The sequence below is a fragment of the Rhipicephalus microplus genome, unplaced genomic scaffold (assembly GCF_043290135.1).
Source record: "Rhipicephalus microplus isolate Deutch F79 unplaced genomic scaffold, USDA_Rmic scaffold_14, whole genome shotgun sequence".
Classification (NCBI taxonomy): domain Eukaryota; kingdom Metazoa; phylum Arthropoda; class Arachnida; order Ixodida; family Ixodidae; genus Rhipicephalus; species Rhipicephalus microplus.
Genome location: NW_027464587.1, coordinates 16,712,854 through 16,737,538, shown reverse-complemented (window position 1 = coordinate 16,737,538; position 24,685 = coordinate 16,712,854). Strand labels below are relative to the sequence as shown.

At 46.4% G+C, this 24,685-nt stretch overlaps 1 protein-coding gene across 8 annotated transcripts in view; it reads left to right on the top strand.

Moving 5' to 3' along the window:
• LOC119180874 (transcription factor RFX3) overlaps positions 1-24,685 on the top strand; it is a 327,700-nt gene that overhangs the window by 179,746 nt on the left and 123,269 nt on the right. For all 8 annotated transcript variants that reach the window (XM_037432010.2, XM_075882891.1, XM_075882892.1 and 5 more), the window contains 3 exons: positions 1,110-1,392; positions 12,964-13,046; positions 21,469-21,614. In XM_037432010.2, the coding sequence (XP_037287907.1) occupies positions 1,110-1,392; positions 12,964-13,046; positions 21,469-21,614 (512 nt within the window). The remainder of the gene's footprint in view (positions 1-1,109; positions 1,393-12,963; positions 13,047-21,468; positions 21,615-24,685) is intronic.

Genomic DNA, 24,685 nt, shown 5'->3' with positions numbered 1-24,685 from the left:
GAGCATGCTTTTGTCCCATAAAAAAGAATCATGATTTTGATTTGTTGAAAGTCGACAAAAAATTACCGCCAGCATCACTAACAGCGATGTGGTCAATCTACTAGTAGGTCAAGTTATCCTCGCATGTAAACTTACTTTGCTTAAAAACGAACACGCATAACTTGAAATTGAGTCAGTCTTACGTTGTGCCAGAGAGCATTTTTTGCTTTTTTATCTCACGGGTTCAAAAAGGCCCCTTCCTAATGCGGACAAGCACGAGCACAGTGGCAGGTGTGGCTCATAAGAAATAACAAACAAAAAACAACAACTGTGGTGAATAGCAGCCGACTGACTTCGTGGAATTTCCCTAACCGTGACCGTAAAGCCAAAGTGGGGTCAAGTAACGATGTGCGTGTCCTCGTGCATAAGTAGCACATCTGAGGTCCTGCACTGAAAATTTTGCTCTCACTTGCCACTTTACCAAGGCCTTCATGCTGGCTCCCATATCACATATGCTGCACTGAACACCTTACCATAAGTGAGAGACAGCACAGGCCTTGTGTTCTTTCGTGAAGCACATCTCTTGTTCGTTTTAGTAGCACGTTTGGCACGAGTGGAACCACTACAGTATGTCTCACAGTGCCAGATTTGCCGGGTCAGAGCAACTTTTCTACTCTACTGTGGTGTTTTCTTAGGCTAACTAAACTAAGCTAAGGAAACTGTAGTAATAATACTTTATTAGACAATTTGCTTGCTTTAAACGGCCATTGGGGTGTTTGTTTTATAATAAAACAAAGCTCGATGATGCATGAAAAACCTGCACACAATTTCAGTTTTCAAGTTTCACCAGCACTACAATTGCTCCACTAACCAGTGTTGTGTAAATTTGTCCCACCAATCGAAGAAGACTGAACGCAGATAAAAAAATTCTTTTTTTAAAATTTCTTCTTGCTTTCCAGAGAGAGTTGCAGTGTTGGACACTTCAGACGTACGCTTCTTATCATGATAAAAAACAGAAAAAAGTGATAATGAACAGTACACAGTCCCTTCAAATAGAATTATTGCCTAATACAAATATCTCTGTTGTCTGGTTGGTTGCGTATTTACCCCAACAAAAACTGTGCTTGCAGATTTCGGTTGAGCGGGACCAAATCCGGCCTGTCAGACGCGCCGGAGTCCGGTACAGCCATGCCAAGCCAAGGCCAGGCAGCCGACGCGCCAGGGTCGACCGCCAGCGCAGCGCCGCCCATCGCGGCTCAGCAACCTGCACAGCAGCATCTGCAGTTTCTGGGCGATGCCTCCGCGGCCGTTCCTGTGCTAGCCGAGGTGGACTTTGGCGGCGGCTCCCTTCCCGATGGACTCACCAAAAAGGACGTGGAGGCGTTCCGGCGACTCTATCAGGACCACTGCGATGCAAGTGCACTCTCCTGCACTTTTTTTTTGCTGTAGTATGCTTTGGAAAGTTTGGATGACAATGTTTCGAAGCAAATACTGATGTGGTGGAATGATTCTAGATTGAATCCAGATAGTATATACAGTCAAATCTCGCTACAGCTAACATTTGATCAAGGATTTTCGCTTCAGATCAACAACTTTTTTCGAAAATCCCCCCACCAAATGTTCATTGGTATAATGTAAAAATGTCTTACTGCTACGAATTTCAGAATACTGAATGTTTCAGAATATCGTATCGAGTTTTATTGTCCTTATACCTCAACAACACTACAAGGTAACAAATAGCAATTTTAAAAGGTTATTTGTGGCTGTGGAAGTAATGCCTGCCACTATCATTATCTGAGCACCCAGATGTTTCCCTGTGTGCCTGCCCTATTCAAATCGGTAACCCTATTGCCATCATCACCACGTGGTACTTCCTTTTCGTGTCAGACTTCGTCTTGTTGCCTTCGTTTTCATTGGGCAGCTTTAACTAGGGTCCACTGTTATCTAGGGTCTACTGATATGACTGGCTCATGATAAGGTAGGTCGTTTGGAACATGTATGTGCGATTTTGCTGATATTGCGTGGTTATGTGGAGATTCGGTTTTCCTATATATTTCAGTTGGTTTGCAATAAACTTTGGTTGTTAGTTCAGTGCTCTGTTCTCGTCTTTTTCATCCGCTCCTGTCGTTTGCACTGTTAAGCACTTTCTTCGTCTACCATGCATTGTTCGAGAGTTTTTTCTTGGGTAACTCCTTGCATTCTTGGGTAACTCCTTACATTCTGATGGTAATATTTGGCAGGTAGCATTGTTCTCAGCTAGACTGCCTGTAAATAATCTTTTACTGTGACAGCTCTAAAAAGCTCATTTCGCTGAAATTCCGGCGTTGGCGTCATTGGTTTTGTGTGGAAAATGATCTTTACGTGACGGAAAAATCAGCTATCTTTGCATGACGGCAAAATTGAGAAAGATTTTTGGGTTTGAACCGGGGTCATTTGCGTGGCAAGCAGGTGTTCTACCACACAGCCAGACCCCTGCTTGTGAATTTAGTGAAAAAGACTTTTTCTGCTTGAAAAGGCAGTGAAAGTAACGTTCATGCTTTACAAACATAGGCTTTTTGTATACATGTTTCTAATGTGTGGTGCAAGCGTAGATTGCCATCATGCGTCAGAAGTTTGGATTATCATAATGACTTCATCATTTAAAGCCAGTCACCCGCTACAAAAGGCACACAGGCCACTGCACCCTTAAGGCCACGAAGTGGGTGCTTAGCACGTTCGAAAAGATTTTATACACAAAGTGTTTGACATACACACTAGGAACAGAATATCGCTATTGTGTTCAACTCTCAAAGGCAAAGATTACGGGTCCCCCGATTTTCCTGGTGTGCATAATTGCATTGCAGTTGGCCTTTATTAAAGTTTAGTACCCTTCCAGCTTTACAAGTCGCTTGCAACCACTGTACAGTATGTTACATGAACTGGCCCAGCGCACTACCATCATGATTTGCTTACCCTTTTCCAAATAATACAGTGCTGACAGGCCTAAGAAGGAGTGTAATCAAAATATAGTTAATATAAATCTGATTTTCAAGATAAATGACACCACTAATAAATGAGATGGGCTACGTTGCTGCATGTGTACCCTTTAAGAATTGAAACGGGACAATCTGGGGCTAAGTAGCTCCCGAACTTTTTGTTTTCACTGTCTTCACCTCGGGTCATGTCAGCGTAGTTTTGATTGAACTGCAAAGAGCAGAGCCAACATTATCTGTAGAAACTGCATTCGTCACGACATGACGTGGTTATCTCGGGCAATGGTGCGTGCTAGTTGTTACATTAAAAAATGTGATTTTACATTGAATTCGTGAATATCTACTGTATATACTGTACGTGTACAAGCTACACATCTAGATAATTGGCAACAAAGGCGAGAAATAAAACTACAGCATATTTTCAAGTACCCTTTCAAAGTCGGCCTCCTCAAAAATGAATTTAGGAGAGTGTGTCACCCATAAAAATTCTGTGGATGAATGAAAGAAGGGCAATTTTAAAGGCTCGTTTTTCTTGGTTGGTCACGGCATTTATGAGTAGTGACAGTCAAGCCAAGGCGAATACTATAGGGAGTATAGGGCATTAGGTAAGTTATTCGAAGGTTGCATGTTTGGTCCCTGCTGGTTTCAAGTTGCCTACCCGTCCACTTTACTTTTGTTTCACATATGGCATAATTACTACAAACTACTACAATTGCTACAACCCATATACTTTCCTTCATTTGACTGTCTGTTAGTTCTTATTAGTGTCTACAGTGAAATCTTGATGCAACGAATCTCAAGGGACCGCTGAAAATCATTCGTTATTTTTAAAAGTTTTAGCGAAAGTGTTAAAAATTTGCGCAAAAACTGTAAATGGGAACACGTGAGTCATCTACCTGTGCTGGTTGTACGTTCGCAACCGCATTATACTCAAACAAGCGAGAAAAAAAACAGACACAAAATATTACGAAACCAATGCACCTTTTTTGAGGCAGAGCACTATCTATCCTGATCGACTGCTGAAAGAGAAACTCTCAAGCGTGCGCATCCTTCTTATCCACTGTGAAGCATAGGCATTACCCATTCTTCACGTTGGTGCGCATGGACCGTTTCAACGTCGTCTTTAAACTCATCGCCGTTTTCTTATCACGACAAATGGTATGGATCATATCGGTCATCAGCTACGTTCTCGTCGCACTGTGTGACGTGTGCGAGTGTTAGTGAAGCATGCACGGGTATCATCGGTCAAGCATGCATGGGTAATCCTACCATAGGTCACTTGCGTCGCATTTTTCTCCGTCATAGCATTCCTCTTGTGCTGCTTTCGCAACTCATCTTGAACCTTTCACCACCAGCCAAAAGGCCAGAAAACAGCCGTAGAACAAGCGCACAAGTAAAGCTGCCCGACAAAAACAATGGAAACAGGGTGAAGCCTGATGCAAAAAGCTATACGAAAAACCAAGTACCCAGGTGATGACGATGGCGATAGGGCTGTTGCACATTTGATGAGGGCAAGCTAATAGAGAACTACGTGGGCGTTCTGATGATGATGATAGTGGCAGGTACGATAGTGGGCATTGTTTTTACAGCTGCGAATAACTTTTCACGATCTCTATTCGTTATTTTGAAGTGTTGTGGGGATATAAGGGGATAAAATTCGATACAATCTGAAACATTCGGTATTCTGAAATTCTCAGTAGTGAAGCATCTTTACATTATACCAATGGACATCGGGGGGGGGGGGAGGGGGAATATTTCAAAAAAGTCAATAATCTGAGAAATCATTAATTTAAGTTTCAGTATAACGAGATGTGACTGTAATAGGAATGTATTCACAAGACTATTGTGCTCCGGTAATTCGGGGCACTTCTGCCATTCTATGCTGGGTGCAAGTTGTAGAACCATCTTTAGAGCCTTAGTTAAGGAGATGCCTTCACAGATAGGCTAAGCATCAGTAGTAGAACTTTTCGAGCCAAGAAATATACATCCAGTAGGGTGTGTCACAGCATTATATCAACGACGCATGTGCTAGGCGGTGGTTGGCAAAACACCCGCGCTGGTGGCTTAGCATGGTACAGTCACGTGGTGCTTAGGACAAGCTTTTTTTTTTTTATTAAATGCTTAAACTTCAGTTTACTATGGCAAGATAAGATGTGCTATGTGCCAAAGAACATCTACGTGTGTGATAAACTGCGTGATGAAATATTTGCCCCGCTGGCTGGCTGTTTATCTTTGAGAAGTGAACACGTGGCGGCCTGTGCAAGGAACAGCAGCATTGTCTTTGAAAATGTGCACGTGTGCGTTAAAAGCCATCGACAATATTGGTTCACCTGTATGGACGATGAAACAAAATGTTGTGCGGGGTGTGTGCAGTGCGAACCGTGTTTGTTTGTGGAAACATTGGCCTTCATTGGCCGGTGGAAGCAACTGGTTGTCTTCACCATTCGATATTTTAGTCGAGGTAAAAATGCATTTGACACGATCAAGTGTAAGTGGGTACATCTCAGCATTTGCGTTGCGGGCAGAAGAGTGCATAATCTCTGGGCTGAAAAATATGACTACGCATGAGCTATTTGCATGTTTTAGCATAGCCGAAGCTGCGTATATGCTGGCAAACAGTGAATACACAAACGCAATAAATGTATTACTCACATTATCGGAGTCTTCATAAGTCGTAAAGGGACCATAGACCACCCAGATGTCGAAATTCACTTGTGGTGGGGAAATTGTGCACGAGTGCACAATAAGCATGGAGCTGTGAGAATTTTTCGAAACGTTGCAGAAATAGCAAAGTTAGATGCTGTCACGTTACTTTGTCGCCTGGCTCAGTCAAGTGGGATGAACGCATGAAGGGGACACAGTGTGTGGCACAAAAACACCTTTCATTACACACTCAAACACATAGACTACACACAGAAGACTAACAATCTCTAGTACAAATTCCGTCTCCCGAAACACAACAGTTAACACGTCCCTCTAAGGCCATGTCCTAGGTGCGTTCCTATGTTCACATTCAGCAGTTAAGTCTCTCGGAGGAACGGAATACAGGCTGTCAGGCGCTTACGACGAATATCAGTTGCGCAGACACCTGAGCGTAGCTCAACACGTGCGTCCAGGCTAGTTGTTTTCTGCTGAACTGGAAACGCCCGCCACAGACGCTCCGAAGTGTGAGGACGTCGTTCTCATGCAGCAGTCGAACTAATACCGGCAGGTACTCCGGACACGTCCCAGGCCCATCTGGTCAGTGCGCCGTTGACATGGCAGACAGGTGTCCACAAGCCAGGGTTCGCTAAAGGTCAACGGCGTGACACTGACCGGTCCCAGCCGTTCTCTGCACCGCCCGCCAGCTGGAAGACCGGAGCCATGGAGACGGTAGCTCGCCGAGGTACAAACTCGGGCGGCTTCCGACGCGCAGTCCTGGGGCAGGACTCAGGCTGCCTCGAACATCTCCAGTCTTCTCCTTCATCCACGCCAAACTTCATCCGTGCGCATTCTCCTCCAATCTCTTGTGCACGGGCGCACTATTCTTTTTCTTTTTCTTTTTTTCTTGTCATCCGTTACAATGGCCCCCACTTTTCGAGTTTTTGGTCTCCAAAAGCTTCATTCTCAAAGGCCACCACACGATACATCCTTTCACTGCGTTTCACGGCATCGAACCGCACTTCACCACATCACCACACTTCCTTGCACTACACAACACTTTTCCCACTACACCATACTTCACTGCACGTCATCACTTCAGTGGATGTCTCGAACACTTCACTGTGTTTCATTAACCTTCTACATGCTGTTGTACACAACCACATGAATATTCAAAAGAATACCAGTCTATTCCTCTGTTAGACATGTCATTACCCAATTTAGCTCAGATACACTCAATTAACCATGATCAGTCTAAAAAAAATAGATTTTCAACTGTACATTGAAGAAAAATGCCCGATATCTATTCACAACACATCGCAAGACATCTAAGACTCAAGTTCACAACCACCTAAGATATTTACAAACTAATTGATTCCATTGCTAGAAGTCGGGAATACAGACACAGCCACCGATCATTGACCTGAATGCTCATGTTATAGCATACCTTATCCTCCGAAAGAAAGTTGTCGCTCACTGATAAGGCACGTGCAAGGAAGACACATTGAAGCGTGTTCGGTTATACGAGTGTCTAAAACGCTGCATAAGAACATCAGGATGTTCAACGGAATTCGTAGCCACTGTGCCGCAAAGGTTCCAGCCAAACATGAGGCGTTGCCTCCCTGCGTACTCAGACATGAGTGTCCAAACCATGCCTTCATGTTCAAGAATGCCGTCCCTTGTCTCTCCACATTTAAACGGACACATACCGTATTTACTCGATTCTACCGCGCCCTCGATTGTAACGCGCACCCGATTTCCACCGCAAAAAAAAAAAAAAAAAAACACTTTAAGACATCGATTGCAACGTGCACCCATTTTTATCGCTGACCCGCACGATCACACCACTCGAACAAACGACTCCTTTCGGGAACGTCTTCCATTTAAATATGAGGTACGGGCGAAGCTTGTGCCCATCTGACGTGTAACAGAGCATTGCCGTCACTGTAGTTTTACCGTGGACCGATGTCAGCACGCGAACTTGCTTCGCCCCCTTCTTCTCGACGGTTGTGGTGCCAGGCATGTCGAAGTAAAGAGGCGTCTGATCGGCATCCCCGATTTGCCCAAGCAGGTAGCCGTTGTTGCGCCGCAAGTTTAGGACGAACCTCTGAAAACTGTGAAGCTTTTCATCGTACTCCCCCGCAAAACTTTTCGCATATGCATGTTCCCCTTCGGAGGGAAATGTCTTTCTTCTTCATAAAGTTAGTTAGCCAGAATCTGCTCGCTTTAAACTGGCTCCGCATTAGACCTTTTTCTAAGACTAATTGCATAGCCCGCACTTGGAGCAGTTCTGTCGTCACGGGCTGCTGTGCCGCTCGCTGCTCAAGCACATACTCGCCGAGCAGCTCTTTATTTGCAAAAACCGACCCTGCTGCGATCCACTGAAGCCTTTGCGTGAAGCTTTGCTGTCGACAATCTTCTGCTTTTGTTTCCGCTGGTCCCGCACGCACGTTTCGGGAACTCCGAACGACCGCGATGCGGCCCGATTTCCGTCCGTTTCTGCACACGCGATGACTTTTCTTTTAAAAGCGGCATCGTGATGCACTCGAGTTTTTGGAGTCGGCCCTTCCACGCCGTCGATGCTAGTGCACTACTAGATGACGAACTCCTCAGCACACGTACGAAGTGCCGCACATGGGAAGCACATAGGCAGAAATGGCCGACGCGCCATGCCGACGCACGTAGGGGGCGGCCATTTCGGATTTGCGGATGGCAATAGATTGACCATAATTTTTTTGTTCGTACTCAATTCTAACGCGCATGCGATTTATGAACTCGCTTAACCGGAAAAAAGGTGCGCGTTAGATTCGAGTAATTACGGTAAACCCCCGGCATGTCCAGCCACTAACAACCGTTCAAGGTCCATCCCGCTGCTCAAGACAGTCCAGGGCGCATGACGAAAATAATGAATCCCGGGCAGGCTCACCATATTGTCACGTTATAATGTCGCCTGGCTTAGTTTGTTTGAGTGATGCATGAAGGGGACACGAGCTGCGGCACGAAAACACCTTTCATTACACACTCAAACACATAGAGTACACACTAAAGACTAACAATCTCTAGAACCAATTCGGTCTCCCAAAACACAACAGTTAACACTTCCCTATATTCACATTCAGTGGTTAACGTCTCTTGGAGGAACAGGATGTAGAATGTCAGGAGCTTTCCACAAATATCAGTGGCGCCGACACCCGAGCGTAGCTCACCGCGTGCGTCCGTGTTAGTTGTTCCTGCTGAACTGGAAAGGCCCACCGCAAGCGCTCCGAAGTGTGAGAACATTGTTCTCACGCAGTGGTCGAACTAGTGCTGGCAGGTACTCCAGGCACGTTCCAGGGGCACGTTCCAGCTCCGTGCGCCATTGAAGGGGCAGATGGGTGTCCACAAGCTTGGGTGCGCTGAAGATTGGTGGCGTGACGCTGACAAGTCCCAGCCGTTCTCTGCACCGCCCACCAGCTGGACGGCTGGAGCCACGAAGATGGTAGCTTGCCGAGGTACAAATTCGGGCGACTACCGACACGTTGCAGTCCTGGGGCAGGACCCAGGCCGCCTTGAACATATCCCATCTTCCCCGTTGTCCACGCCAAGCTTCATCCGTGCACGCACTCCTCCAATCTCTTGTGCACCGGCGCACTCTTCTTTTTGTGTCCAATTTCTTTCTTATTTGCGTGCCGTGCATCTTTCTTCTTTTTCTTTTTCTTTTTTTCGTGTCATCTGTGACAGGCGCGTTTGATTTTCGAAACCGCAATGATAACTCATGTTGCTTTCTACTGCGCCTCACTCCGCTGGTATCTTCACCCAAACCGCTTTGCCCTCTTGCCGAGTGCCCCTCTCATGCCTCTCGCAATCTTGCGTGGCATACGTCATCACTGACGCGCTGCTTGAAGCACCGTCTACTTTCAGTTGCCGTGCCTCCGGCCGTCAAACCGTCTGTTGCATCGTTGCTGTGTGCTTGTTGGCGAACCGTGCCTGCCATAATCGGGCCGGTATGGACCCTGTGTTGCGCGCACGCTTTCAAAGGATTGCCAACGCGATGGACTGACCCATACAGGGACATGCTGTGCCATACAACCACCGCACGAGATGAGGCGCACGTACGCGGGCAGCCCGACGAACAACAACAAGCAGGGGGGACAGCTGCTTGCAGACTAATCGGCAGTTGTAGGCTTTTGCTCGACTAATCACAGCATATTTAGCTCAGCGCGTCAGAGATGTGGAATGGCGCATCAGGCAGAGACCCGAAAACCCTGGAAAGAAGGAGGGATTGTTTTTTGGTATTTGTGGCACACCGGCAGCTCATAGCGTTGCCACGTGTAGAATCGTTGATTGCAATGACATTCTGCACACGATACGCATGTTTATTTGAAATGTTTGACAAAATGTTGGAGGTGGTTTACGGGGCCTGGAAACAGAGGGAGATTTTCGTTTCTCATATACTTTAAGACTCTATCTTTATGCTAGGTAGCAAAGTGGATGCTGATATCTAGTTAACCTCCCGGCCTTCTTCTTCACCTCTCTCTCACGTAGAAGTCTTGCATGCGTTTTTACACTAAACTGCTGCTGTGCCATAGCAGAGTTTGCTAAGTGTCGTGTTTGTTGTTGTAAAATTGCATCGTTTAGAAACTAGTTACTTCTTTTTGAGAAACTGCGAAACAGGGTTTTTATTGCTTTTAGCATTCACACTAAACTGGGATAGTGTTTACAATGAGCAACGCCCTAATAAATTATATGATTTATTCCTGCAACGTGTCAAGAGTTGTTATGATGCTGCCTTCCCACTACAATACTACAAAAAGCATGGAAAGTCTAGGAAACCATAGATTAACAGAGGCCTTTACAACAGAATCAGAAAACAAGATAAACTATACCATAACTTCATTAGAATAAGATACATATCTATTTTTGATAAATACAAAAAAGTCCGCAACAAATTAAACTCTGATTTGAAAGAGCCCGTATTCAGTATTATCAGGCATGATTTGCAGAGATCTCTTTCAATCCTAGAAAAGCATGGGACTTGCTTCATTCATTCATGGGAACACGAAAAGATTGCCTTACTTCAGAACTAACCATTGACGGTGTTGAGTTCAGCGAAGCTAGCCCAACGGATAAATTCAATAATCATTTCTTAACTTCAGGCGCAGCAGCTCAGACAAGTGACGCAATAATCGACTGCAAAAAATACATTTCTTCTTCCTCTGCGAACTCTATTTTCCTCATTACTTGTAGTCCATTAGAAATACCTAATGCCTAAAATGTGTTCCTAAGGTAACTAAATAAAAATACCTCCGCAATTCGCTGTAATGACATTAAAGTTGACCTAGTTAAACATGTCTCTGAATTACTGCGTGGCCCACTGCAGCATATCTGCAATCAAGCTTTTGCCTCTGGTACTTTTACCAATGCTATGAAGATAGCTAAGGTTGTAGTCATCCACAAAGGTGGCTGTCACGATGATTTGAGTAACTACCAAGCTATTTTTGGGCTACCTTTATTTTCTAAAGTTCTAGAATACACAATAAAGTGGTGGCTAATGAGGTTTCTCGGTGATCATAAAATGCTTGCAAGGCAATAATTTGTTTTCCCGAAACGAAATCAGCCGAAATGGCACTCTTGGATATTAAAGAAAAAATTACTTAGTAACATTGATAATAAACAATATACTCTTGCAATATTTGTAGACTTCAAAAAGGCATTTGATTCCACAAAGCATTTCATCGTACTAAATTTGATACGCTGTTATTTATCCGACAGGGTACAATTCATTAGTCTAAATGACTACTGTTCTCAATCTCAAACAGTAAAATATGGTGTTCCACAATGTTCAATTCTGGGACCTTTATTCTTCATTTTTTCATAAATGACATCGTGAACGTACCGCGAACGACACGAGTACATTTTTTTCAGGTAAACATCTACTTGAATTTCAAAATGCAGCTAATAGATGGCTAACCGAACTGTCACATTGACTGTATCTAAACCAAGTTCAACTTAACCTGAAAAAAACAAACTAAATTAATTATTTTCAATAGCCATAATAAACCTGACGTCCTTAATATCTGCATAAAATTTTAAAACTGTGCTATAAAACGGATTCCTAGTTATAAATTTCTAGGTGTTGTTTTTTAAGAAACTATGAGCTGGATACCTCATGTAAACAAGATCCATGCAACCATGTTCAGGTTAATCTCAATAATGTATATCGTTAGCTTCTTGGTACCTAAATGGTTGAAATTGCAGTTATATTATGTCCTTGTTCACTCTCATCTGCAGTACAGTCTCCTAATCAGGAGGACTACTACTGAAACAAATTTGGATAGATTATTATTTTACAAAAAATAGCTGTTCGTTGTATCGAAAATCTGAAATGAAATGACCCCACAGCGCAATATTTTCACAAGCTCCATATAGTAGTAAGAATTGACTAGCTATTCAAGCTAAAGCTCGCTATGCGTATACATAGACAAATTTCACGTGACTCCGGAATCCTGTCCCCATCATCATCATCTGTCCATTGTCAACATGACCTTAGGCACAATCGACTCGGAACACCTATGTTTCGTACTAAATAGGGTACTTAAACTCTGTCGTACCTAATGCCACATTTTCTTAATAACAACCGAGAAATCGCCGATGTGATCAGGCCAACTATTTGACATACCACCTCCGAAAAAAGTTATATTACCTTTTGATTAGCTCCAAAGATTACCTCTTGATCCTTTCTTTATATTGTGCAATTGCAATCTGCTCTTTTTACCCTGTTACCTGTATCATTGATCATCAGGGCTCGTATAAATGATTTCATACAGGTGTTATTACCGTTGTGTACTGAATATAGCTATTTTACTTATTGTGTTCTGATTGCCTGTATGCTGTGTTTTGACCATATATTGTTACCTATGTTAGCCCATGCTCCCCAGTGTTCCACCCCTGAGCAAAGTATCGGGTAGGGGGCCTTTGTCAGGCAGTCGTATCTGCCCCTTCATCCCAGACAATGACTGTGTGAATAAAGTTCAAATGGAAATTCACTTGTATAGCTTAGCTACCACCATATGAATATTACACGCTACTTGTCACGTCAGGCCAATAAAAAGCGAACGGTTACATTGCATGACGTCTCTTCCCATAACAAAAATGGCTGATGAGTGTTGCCGTAGTTCAAAGTCAAAGTAGCTTATCACGTTAATTAAAATTATACCAGCTTTTGGTGTTGCCACTTGTGCAACGATATTCGCGCATTCCCTAGCATTAGAAGAATCTATGAGAAAAACATGCTGAAACTATGTCGCGGGGCCCCTTTGAAAACATGCTTCATTTAGTGGCTTGGCCGTGGAGGGTTCGGTGTGGCACAGGCTTTACTCGACTTGTTTTTCAGGCCTTCCTGGAGGCTGTGATGAACCTGCACTTTTCCACCGTGGAATCCCTCTGGCAAGACCTGTGGGGAAGCAATGACTGCAGGTATGTTGAGTTCATAGGCTGATGTTATACAGCACTTTTTGTCAACCTCCATTCAGGGCGGGTAATGAGCATAAAAAAAGCAACAAAAATTGTAGCTGATCTTTGTTTTTAAGTATCGATATAACACGAAAGTGAAACCTTTACTCGCAGAGATAGTTGAGCTTTCATTGCACATTGATTCACCACAAGGGCAGAGAAATGAATGCTACAGTAATAAACTGCAATGTCACGTGAAGAACGGCAAGCAGCTCAACACTTGCAGTGCACACCTCAATAAAAAAGCACGCCTGGAATGAGCATACACAGGGCTAGCGTGGACAACCAACTGTCACAGCTCAACACCTAAAGCACGCTGCTCAGACAGAAAGACCGACGAAACAAACACACAGGTATACACTGGACAGCCGTGAACAATTGTCACAATTCTTACATCTTCATGTCTTACCAGCACGCTCCTTTCATAAACGTAACTACGTCAGTGAGCGAATACTGTAACTTCAAAGAAAACTTGTGTGTAAAGTCCAAGAGGTAGGAAGTGCCCGAATCCCAAGATAAGCGCACACGAGTGAGTGGCCACGCCGTGTGGAGGTAACAATACTGATTGTTGGCCTAATTGGTACTTGTTTAATAACATGCTTTGGCCGCAAATAACACAAACACAAGTAAAGAAACACACAACGACAAGCACAAGCCGCTCGTGCTTGTCGTTGTGTGTTCCTTTACTTCTACTTGTGTTATTTGCGGCCAAAGCATGTCATTAAGCATGTGGAGGTGCACACAGATAGCGACGTGCAAGTTGTTGTGGCATGACGACCTTTACAGCGTGCACACCTTGAACATGCAGCCATCGTGCGTGCCACCTGGCTACTGATGACGAAAACATGCTCAAGTCTGAGGACCACCAGTACTAGCACATGGCGTATAGCTTGCAGTTAACACGTTAGAGAAGTTTCGCTTTGTGGCATAAGGGTTAGCATCGCTCACTGAGGAACATGAGGTCGCTGGTTCGATGCCCCACTGCAGAACTTTTCCTTCTCGTCTTCTTCTTTGCAGTTTGTGAGTAAATATTTTACATCATATCCTTGACAGAGATACGTTGGCAGATTCGTGGTAGACCCCGACATAAAACACTTTGGTGTTAAAAAAACATTCAAAGCGAAAAGATGACAAGTCATTGCTCCAACCAATGCTGTCCATGATATGTCACTGGACAGCGAAAGTGTTCATAGTTGTGACTGGAGGCGCCAGTTGTGCTCATACATGAGACAGAAAAAACATACTCGTTGGTGGGATTTCTTCTGCAAGGAACTTCCAGAGGTAAACAAATAAAAGAAAATAAATTTTCCAGGCAGTGTAAAACATCGTTGGCGCAAATTCGATAGTAGAAACGTTCGTGTGGCGCACCAACTGCTGATTGTGTAAAGAAGCACGAAAGAAAGTTTTTGGATTGTTTGGTAGGTGTTGTCTACTTGATCCTGCTCAGTTGTGGCAAGGTGTACATTCGCCAGTCGGGCTGATGTATAAATGATCGCTTAAGGGAACATGCACTGTCAGTGAGAAGCGGCATGGGTTCGCATTCGCCGTATCATTGTAAGGAGTGCTCGTATGAACCGCTTCTGCTTTGCATGAGAATCTTGCGAAGAAGCAAAGACAAAGTGGCACGTGAATTGGCAGATGTGATGTATAAACATAACAGTGATAGAACACTGATATATTGTTCAACAAATTGCCTAATATTTATGGCAGTACTTCTGAAATAAATATTAGGAAATTTGTTGAACAATGTATCAGTGTTTCGTCGCTGTTGTTGTATGATAATGAATATGCTTTTCTATCTGATAGATTGTGATGATAGTTGTTTGGGCTTTTGTGTGGTTGTACGCATGAGTGAAGGTTTCATAAGACGAGCTTTGGTTTAATGAAAGTCAGTTGCGAGTGTGCGCTTTTCCGTGTCTCTTCCTTGTTTTTTTTTTGTTTTTTTTTTTTTCGAGTTTGCGCCAACGATGTTTTACACAGCTAGTAACATTTTTCTGCATTCTTTTCAAGTTGTGACTAGGATTTATATCTTTTGAAAAAGGGTTTATTGACGACTGTTGCGACGGTGGCCCTACGAAGAAACACGATCGTGCCAGAGCAACGGTCAAGCAGATGCCGGCGATGATCAGCACGAGCCGAGCGAGCGAAGCCCAGCACCCAGTACCCAAGCGGTGGCGATGTTGCTTGCCAACGACGCTCTTTCTCCTTCACAATTTGCCCCCGCCGAAAAAGAGCCATCCTGGCGACCTAAGAGTCTGGAGGCAGAGGGCTATAATATGGCTTAAGGCGGGCGACGTGGACGATGTCACGTCCACGCCGGCGCATGTCGTCAGATGGGGAAAGTGGCTCGATGAGAAAATTCACCGGCGAGGTTTGCTCCAAAACGCGGTATGGGCCCTCGTACTTTGGAACGAGTTTTGAGGAAATGCCGGGGGTTTGGTAAGGAACAGCCAGCCATACAAGTGATCCCGGGGAATAGCTGGGGCTTTGTGAAGAGTCGACGTTGTTTTCTTTCTGGCGCTGTTGTTCTCGAGACGTAAAGGTGCGTGCGAGTTCACGGCACTCTTCCGCATTTCGGGCAGCTTCGGACACAGATGGGCATTCGGATGCGTCAGGACGGTATGGAAGGAGAGTATCGATGGTGTGGGATGGTTCGCGTCCATAAAGAAGAAAGAAAGGTGAAAATCCAGTGGTAGACTGTGCCGCGGTGTTATATGCGAACGTAATGAATGGAAGAATGCGATCCCAGTTAGTATGATCGGATGTCACATACATGGCGAGCATATCGCCAAGGGTGCGGTTAAATCTTTCCGTGAGCCCGTTAGTCTGCGGGTGGTATGCCGTGGTCTTGCGATGAACAACATGGCATTCAGAAAGCAGAGACGTGACGACTTCTGATAGGAAGGCTCGACCTCGGTCGCTTAGTAGTTCTCGAGGTGCACCATGTCGTAGTATCAAGCGATGAAGGATGAAGGATGCTACGTCCCGCGCAGTGGCACTTGGAAGGGCGGCGGTCTCAGCGTAGCGTGTTAAATGGTCCACAGCGACTATGATCCACCGATTTTCATCTGATGTTGTCGGTAGAGGGCCATAGAGATCGATTCCGATCCGATCGAAAAGTTTGGCTGGGCACGGAAGCGGTTGAAGCGCACCGGACGAGTGGAAAGGCGGTGATTTGCGGCGTTGACAGTCAGGGCAGCCCATAACGAATTTTCGAACGAAATTATACATTCCGCGCCAGTAGAAGCGATGGCGAATGCGTTCGTAAGTATTGAAAACTACGGCATGACCACATTGGGGATCGTCGTGAAAGGAGGCGCAGATTTGTGATCGCAAGCTGCGCGGGACAACCAAGAGCCACTTACGACCTTCGGGGGCGTAGTTGCGTCGGTGTAGTAGCCGATCACGAATGGCGAAATGAGCAGCTTGACGTCGGAGAGATCGTGGTACCGCAGTGGTTGACGATCCAGAAAGACAGTTAAAAAGAGAAGCGATCCACGGGTCCTTGTGTTGTTCACTGGTAAAAGAGTCGAGGTCGAGAGATGCGATGGAGATACCAGTGGTTCCGCAGGCCGAGTCGGGAGGTAAAGGCGAACGCGACAGGGCGTCGGCGTCAGAATGCTTGCGTCCGCTGCGATAGATGACACGAATGTCGTACTCCTGGATTTGCAGTGCCCACCGAGCTAGGCGGCCAGAAGGGTCTTTCAATGTGGCGAGCCAACAAAGTGCATGGTGGTCCGTTACCAGGTCGAATGGGCGACCGTACAAATAAGGGCGGAACTTGCGAAGCGCCCACACTAGCGCCAAGCACTCTTTTTCAGTGACGCTGTAATTGGCTTCAGCTTTAGTAAGTGTGCGACTCGCATAAGCGACGACGTATTCGGAGTAGCCCGGCTTGCGTTGGGCGAGGACGGCGCCTAGACCAACCCCACTAGCGTCTGTGTGAACTTCCGTTGCAGCTGTTGGGTCGAAATGCCGAAGAATTGGAGGAGATGTTAGCAGACTACGGAGCGTGGCAAACGCGACGTCGCAGTCAGATGACCAGGATGAAAGGTCTGCATCACCGCGTAGGAGGTTGGTCAGTGGTGACATGATCGATGCAAAATTTCGCACAAAGCGCCGGAAGTACGAACATAGTCCGACAAAACTGCGTAATTCTTTCAGTGTAGTAGGTTTCGGGAACTCAGCGACTGCTCGCAGTTTTGCAGGGTCGGGTCGAACACCATGCTTGGAGACGATGTGCCCTAAGATGGACAGCTCTCGCGCGGCGAAGCGGCACTTTTTAAGGTTCAGTTGGAGCCCAGCGTTGGTTAAACACGTCAGAACCAGTTGGAGCCGAAGCAGATGCGTAGGAAAATCGGGAGAGAAAACGACAATGTCGTCGAGGTAGCATAGACACACAGACCACTTCAGTCCACGCAGTGTGTTGTCCATGAGCCGTTCAAACGTGGCAGGAGCATTACAAAGACCAAATGGCATTACGTTAAATTCGTACAGGCCATCTGGTGTAATGAACGCAGTTTTCTGGCGATCAGCTTCTGCCATAGGAACCTGCCAGTATCCAGATCGTAAGTCTAAGGAGGAGAAGAATTCGGCTCCTTGTAGGCTGTCAAGGGCGTCGTCTATGCGCGGTAATGGATAGACGTCTTTCCGCGTCACCTTGTTTAATCGCCGGTAGTCGACGCAAAATCGAATCGATCCATCTTTTTTTCGAACTAGAACGACAGGAGATGCCCAAGGACTGTGCGATGGTCGAATAACGCGACGGCGTAGCATCTCTTCGACCTGGTCGTTGATGACGTGACGTTCTGCAGCAGAGACACGGTACGGTCTTTGACGCAATGGCTGGTGCGAACCGGTGTCAATGTAGTGGTGCACTGCGGAAGTCCGACCCAATTGCGGCTGAGAAACGTCGAATGAATTCGCGAAGTGCTGGAGGAGATTAAGAAGCTCGGCGCGTTCATGGGCACTTAAGGTGTCGGCGATGGAACTCGAGAAGGTGTCACTCGGTGGGCATTCCAGTGGGGAAAGGGCATGAAGTTCGGTCGAGGCGCTACTGCACGATTCGTCTGGCATGTTAAGGAATAAAGAGGAATCGAGGTACTCCACTCGACCGAGACATTCGCCGGCAAGTAGCGTAAGCGGTGCAGAAAGGGGGTTGTGGACGAAAATATTGCTTCGGCCCGCAGTGACGTCGAGTGTAGCGAAAGGCAAGGAAACGGTTCTGCGGCTCATGAAAATGTCGGAAGGTGTAAACATTACGGTAGCATCGTTATAGTCATCGCAGCAAACCGGGACAACGGCAAGAGAGGCTGGCGGAATTTCAGTGTCCTCACGCACGACAAGTTTTGGCGACCGCTCAAGGGTTTCGTGCAAAGGTTCGTCACACAGGTGCGAAAATTGAACTTCAGCGCGTGCGCAGTCGATGATGGCATGATGATTTGACAGAAAGTCCCACCCGAGGATAACGTCATGCGAGCACACCGAAAGGACGATGAACTCGACAACGTACATAGAGCCTTGGATGAATATGCGGGCCGTACAGGTGCCAAGAGGTCGAACTTGTTGTGCGCTAGCTGTACGAAGCGATAGTCCAGAGAGCGGCATGGTCACTTTGCGTAGGGAGCGGCAGAGCTGGTCGGCTATAACAGAAACGGCAGCACCTGTGTCAACGAGGGCAAAGGTAGAAACACCATCGACAGATATAGCGACGACGTTAGCTGGTGAAGTGCGAGGACTTGAGCATTTCGACGACGGCGCAGTTCTTGCCTCTGGAACTGCGGCGTTCAGTTTTCCCGGTTGGAGGAAGCGGGTCTAGGACGCATTGGGGACAGTGATCGCCTGCGAGGAGATGGGGAGCGGGGAGAGTGAGTTTGAGGTTGGTGCGACCGAGACTCAGGAAAGTTAGTGTATCCATACTGCGGTGAGGGATAGGGAGCAGGTATGTGCATGGGCTGTGGGTCATGCGGTAACGGCCGAGTAGCGTCGTGGAGTGGTTGGAAGCGACGGCGACAATATCGTGCCACGTGTCCTGGTGTACCGCAGGCGTAGCAGATCGGTCGATTGTCAGGAGTGCGCCAGGAATTGCTGACTCGCGGTGCAGCCCAAGGTGTCGAAAGAGGGGTAGAGTGGGGAGCAACTGCAGGCATGGGTGGCAAAAGCTGCTGGCGGGGTCTGCTGCGTACCACCTGGGCATAAGTAAGAGGCGCGGCCACGGGCTGCATAGCCGGCGCATGGGGAACAGTCACGGCCACAGGCTGCTGGTGGGCAGCGACGGGAACAGCCTGAGCTACCTCTTCGGCAATAACGTCGCGGAGTGGTGAGGGCAGACGAGAGGACGGCGGCTGCTGCGTGAAGGGAATCAACGACAGTTGCCGAGCTACTTCTTCACGCACGAAGTCTTTAATCTCTTGCAGGGTTGGTGCGTGGTCGGGAACGGAAGTGAGACTGGAGAGCGAGTCGGCGTGTGAGGAAAATGGCCGAGTCAGGGCGCGCTGCTTGTTCAACTCGTCGAAACTTTGACACAAAATAACAAGTTCCGCAACGGTGGCAGGATTACGGGCGAGGAGCAGCTGATATGCACCATCATTTATCCCTTTGAGGATGTGTTGAATCTTCTCCGACTCGGGCATGGTGGTGTTCAGTCGGTTGCAAAGTCCAATGACGTCTTCAATGTAGCTGGTGAAAGATTCCGTTGGCTTTTGTGCGCGAGTCCGCAAGCGTTGTTCGGCTCTGGACTTGCGGACTGCGGGTCGGCCAAAAACGTCAGCAAACAAGGTTTTAAAGATGGACCACGTCGTGATGTCGTTTTTGTGGTTGTTATACCACATTTCGGCCACGTCAGTGAGGTAAAAGATGGCGTAAGTCAATTTGTCCGCGTCATCCCACTTGTTGTTTGCGCTCACCAGTTCATAGTTAGCGAACCAGTCTTCCACGTCGGTCTCATCAGCTCCGCTAAAGACCTTGGGCTCTCGCAAACGAAGAACGCCGGGGTTGCTGGGGGATGGAGTGGAAGAGGCAGGTTGCGCGTTGTTGGTAGCCATGATGGGAGGTAGCGTTCGGTTGCGCAGCTCCAGGTTCAGGCGACGGCGAATGGCAGCACCCAGGTTCAGGCGACGGGGAATGTCAGCACCTTCCACCAATTGAAAAAGGGTTTATTGACGACTGTTGCGACGGTGGCCCTACGAAGAAACACGATCGTGCCAGAGCAACGGTCAAGCAGATGCCGGCGATGATCAGCATGAGCCGAACGAGCGAAGCCCAGCACCCAGTACCCAAGCGGTGGCGATGTTGCTTGCCAACGATGCTCTTTCTCCTTCACACTTTGAATAATGCTTAGAATTGTCAAAGAATGTTTTGTTGCACCTCCTAACAGAAGAGCCTTAAAGCTGGATTATAGAATATGGAGTCGATCACTTTGCGGAACGTGGCCACGTTCTCTGAAACTGTTGTGCATGCAAGTCCTCAAAACTAGAATATGTATATTTATTATTCAGTCCCACTGAATCTTGTGCTGCTTTGGACAAAACAGGAGTAGCACGGGGAATAGTGACACTATCGTCGCAATTGCCAGCCATGGCGCATGCATGTGGAGTGCCATCATTTCGCAGTAAACCACGACACGAACAGGAACTGCCATGCTCTCACTGTTTGCAGCATGTGAGCATACGACTCCAGCTGCAGATAGAAAATCTCCGATTACAAATGTTTCGCCCCGTTTTGCACTCACTCAAGGGTAACGTTTCCTTCGTGCTAAAAAAATAGGCACCATAAAAGATGGTTGTTGGTCCCCTTAAAAAGGAGTATTGACTCAAGAATTTCAAGTTCTTGTTTTCTTGGAATAAACTAAAGGCCTCAAAAACCTAGAAAATCTTCTGCTGAGTGTAAGTTCACCCTGAAAAAGCAATTTCAGTGTGTTTCAAAGCTAGCTGCTGTTTGTAACCTGATGTCACGACACGGCTCAAGCTTCTCCTCACATTCTTGCACAAGCTGTTGTGACGTTTCCATGGCCGCTCGGCACCTTGGCTTCGTTGTTGACGCACGAGCGGCCATTTTGAAAGTTTCGATGCCTGACGTCACAACTAGCCAGACTGCTGTGTGAAGTCACGAGACTTAGTACTACTGCAGCCTGACGTCGAGCTAGTCGTGACGACGGTAGGTGCACCATGAGAAATGTGTCAAAATGAAATATCAGAATAAATATTGACATTTGTGAAACTTGCTCAGAGATGCCTTTGTATACAGGAGACTTATAAACAGAGTTAACTCTCTTCCGAAAAATGGTGTCAGTGTCCTTTTAAAAGATTCCATGTCACCTGAGGTGATGCCGATATGAATGGCTGCTCCACATTTTGCAAGAATCTGAGGTGGCGGCCTGTACCTGCAGGGAGCCAGAAAAAGGCCTGAGCCAGTCCAAGCTGCGGCTGCTGAGCAAGTGCGAGGCGGTGCAGAAGTTTGTTCAGCATGCCGACTACCAGTTTTACCAGAACCTGGTGGATGTTCTCATCCCCGATGTCCTGCGGCCCATCCCCAGTGAGTTGGTCACACTGGACTCACTAGTATTGATTGCACATTTTTATTAAAAAATAAATAAAATGTTCACACTAGCCATGTGATTTTAGGGGTTTAAAGGGGAACTCTGGCAATTTCCATATGCACTGATTTCAATAAAACTTTGAAAACGTGTTCGCATTGGTACCATGGTGATATGTGCCAAATTTTACAACCGTCATTTAGTTTTTTCTAGAAAACGAATTTTAAAAATTGGTAGCCAATTCAACGTGGCCCACCCAGTGTATGTGACGTAAGTGCCTACACATTTTAAGAACTCACCTTGCCCAGCAGACGAATGCAGCATGCGCTTTCCTCTTCAAGATGACGTGAGCACAGTTCAGTTATTTAGCTGCATACAACGTGTTAGTCGTCGTTGACTTCAGATATTACACTAACAGAAACTCCTTTCGACTTTTCCTGACTTGCCACCACCTTCGATGTGACGCTTTTGAAATGCATTTGTGCTGCCATGGCACCGCCTAAAGCAGCGCATTCATAACGCGTTTGGGCTGCATTCAAGGTGGTGTCGATACAGGGGTAGATATGCACAATATTGAGCAACAAGGAGATCGATTCGAGGCACATCAGATGCATCATGCTCTGGTGGGTCAAAATAGAGAGGCATTACTTCCACACTCATATAGGAGCTGCAGTCATTGCTGAACTTGTCACTGGTAAGTTCATACGAGCTAGTACAGCTTCATTCCATGTTGGATGACACGCCAACTTGCTTTTCGCTCGTCAGAAGAGGCACGTGAGCTATGTCTACATCCTGGCCAAGGGTGACGGGGTGTAGCGAATTTCGTGACGTCATCTGATACCCGCCACGAAGTATGGAGCAGCTCCCTGTATCAGTTCGTTTGGATTCGTCATTTATTGCTTTGTTAAAACTGTTGAGTGTCTGGGCGAAATGAACCAGCCTAGCTTTTTCAGGACTGTCAACACTATTTGAGAAAATGTCATTATCTGATTACGGTTGAAAATACACTGGAGTTCCCCTTTAAGGTGGTCGTCTTGGTGGATGTTAGGTCTTTTCTTGGTATAGGCAGAGTGGAACCAGAGCCTGTCACAGACCATAAAAGAGCATTCAGTGCCAGAAGGTGCAAAGCTGACTCTGGAACTCCTGGTAGAAGTGTGGAGCTTTCATTGCCCACACTCGGCTGCGACCATGCTAGGAAAATTCAGCGGGGCGGCTGCACAGGCAGTCTCAGTCTGTGGGTCTGGCTTGTGGCCAGGCGAGGTTAAACCTGGGTGGTGCGCAAAACTGTGGCTTTGTTAGTGATAAGCAATAGCACAGACGGACACCCGATGTTTTACTTCAAGCTTTAGGAGCTTCACTATTGAAAGACACAGCTTCATCACAAAGGTGGGGCAGTGGAACATGTTGGAAAGTCGTCGGGAATAGTGCTCTGTCCCATGTCCTCTCTTGTGTTCGCATTTTTTTTTTTTTCATGCCTTAAAATCAATATAAATGTACATCAACTTGGCCAACAAAAAGTTCTCTTAAAGGGGCCCAGCAATACTTTTTGAGCATGATCAGAAAATGCTGCCGATCGGTAATCCAGACTCTCGAGAACTCCTAAGCCAAATATTATAGCATAGTGCACATTCTGTTCAAGTTCTCAAAGTGAGCTGAAAATTGCTTTCTCTTCTCTCAACAAATGATGCTACGGGCTCAAAAGGCGCTGTGTCACTGGCCAAACCATCGCGATTGGCTGATGTAAGCATGGCGCTCTTGGGAGTTATGGGGGCCCGTGTTGGAGGCCACAATCATTCTATGCGTTCACATGCACAGACAGGTAAACAAAAGTGATCAAGGTCACAAGGCATGCTTGACGCATTTTTCTTCCCCTGTGCCATCCCTCCCTGCTTAGTTTACAGCACTGCGGTCGAGATGAGAGAGGAGGAAAAGCAATCGCAGAGTGCGACAAATATTTGGTACTCCGCTTATACTAGACGGATTCTAAAAATTTTTGCGCAGTGAATTCGTGGGCCAATATGCTCTTTTACTTGATTCATTTCATGAGTACTTGGATAAGTGTTGCAGGGCCGCTTCTCTTCAAGTTGCAAGGTTAAACCGAGTATGGCTAGCAGCTTGCTCCCTCTCAGTGAACACAGCCACTGCTGCGATTCGTGCCCATGGATGAAATGCAAACATTGCAATAGCACAACATGTGGATACAAGTATGGGTCATCTGCTCTTCCGGCTCTCATCGCTGCGTCTGTCAGCAGCTCTTGCACACTTTCACTCGTTAGTAGAACACACAATGTGTGAAACAGTGTAACCTATTGAGTCTTCATACGAAATGTGATAGGGCACCGAAAATGCCCCTGCAGTGTAGTGTGCATATATTGGCAATGAAACGAAATCTCTTCACATTGATTTCATCCATTTAATTATGCTGTCATTAAGAAACAAGAGGTCTCAAAAGTCACAAGGGGACTTGTCATACTCTATAATCAATTTTCTAACAACTAGCAACACTATACAACAAATGATCGAAAATATGATACCGAAATATACTGAAATAGCGCAATATTGTCAAGGGTGTCATCGATCCATGGGAGTGGATAAACATAGATAGAGTGCCGAGCCGCTCGAGCAAGGAAGAGACTACTTCTTGGTTTTGGCCTTGTGTTTGTCTATTGAACACAGAATAGATAGTTTCTCCTGACCACCTTAATCGTTTGTTACAATTTTCGTGGAGCTGCTGGGTAATGATCTCAAGCCCTATCCAGTTGAAGAAGGAAGCCCAGAGCCACGTCGACGGGAACGCAATGAGCTCAGGCCTGTCAAGCAGCATACCAGTCATCGTCTCCGTGGTGAACCACCCGAATTCTCTCTTGTGTATGATCTCGCTGGGCAAGCACTAGATGTTTTTGGCATCATGGAAATGACACCCCTAGCTGCTGCAACCCACGTCATTGTTAATCAACCGCGGATTCCCGAGCCTGTCCACGGGGACACGTATGAAGACGCTGAACATGGGCTTGCGGGTTTTGAGTGGGTTACCAATTCCAATGGATGGCCTGAAGACCGAAAGCTCCGC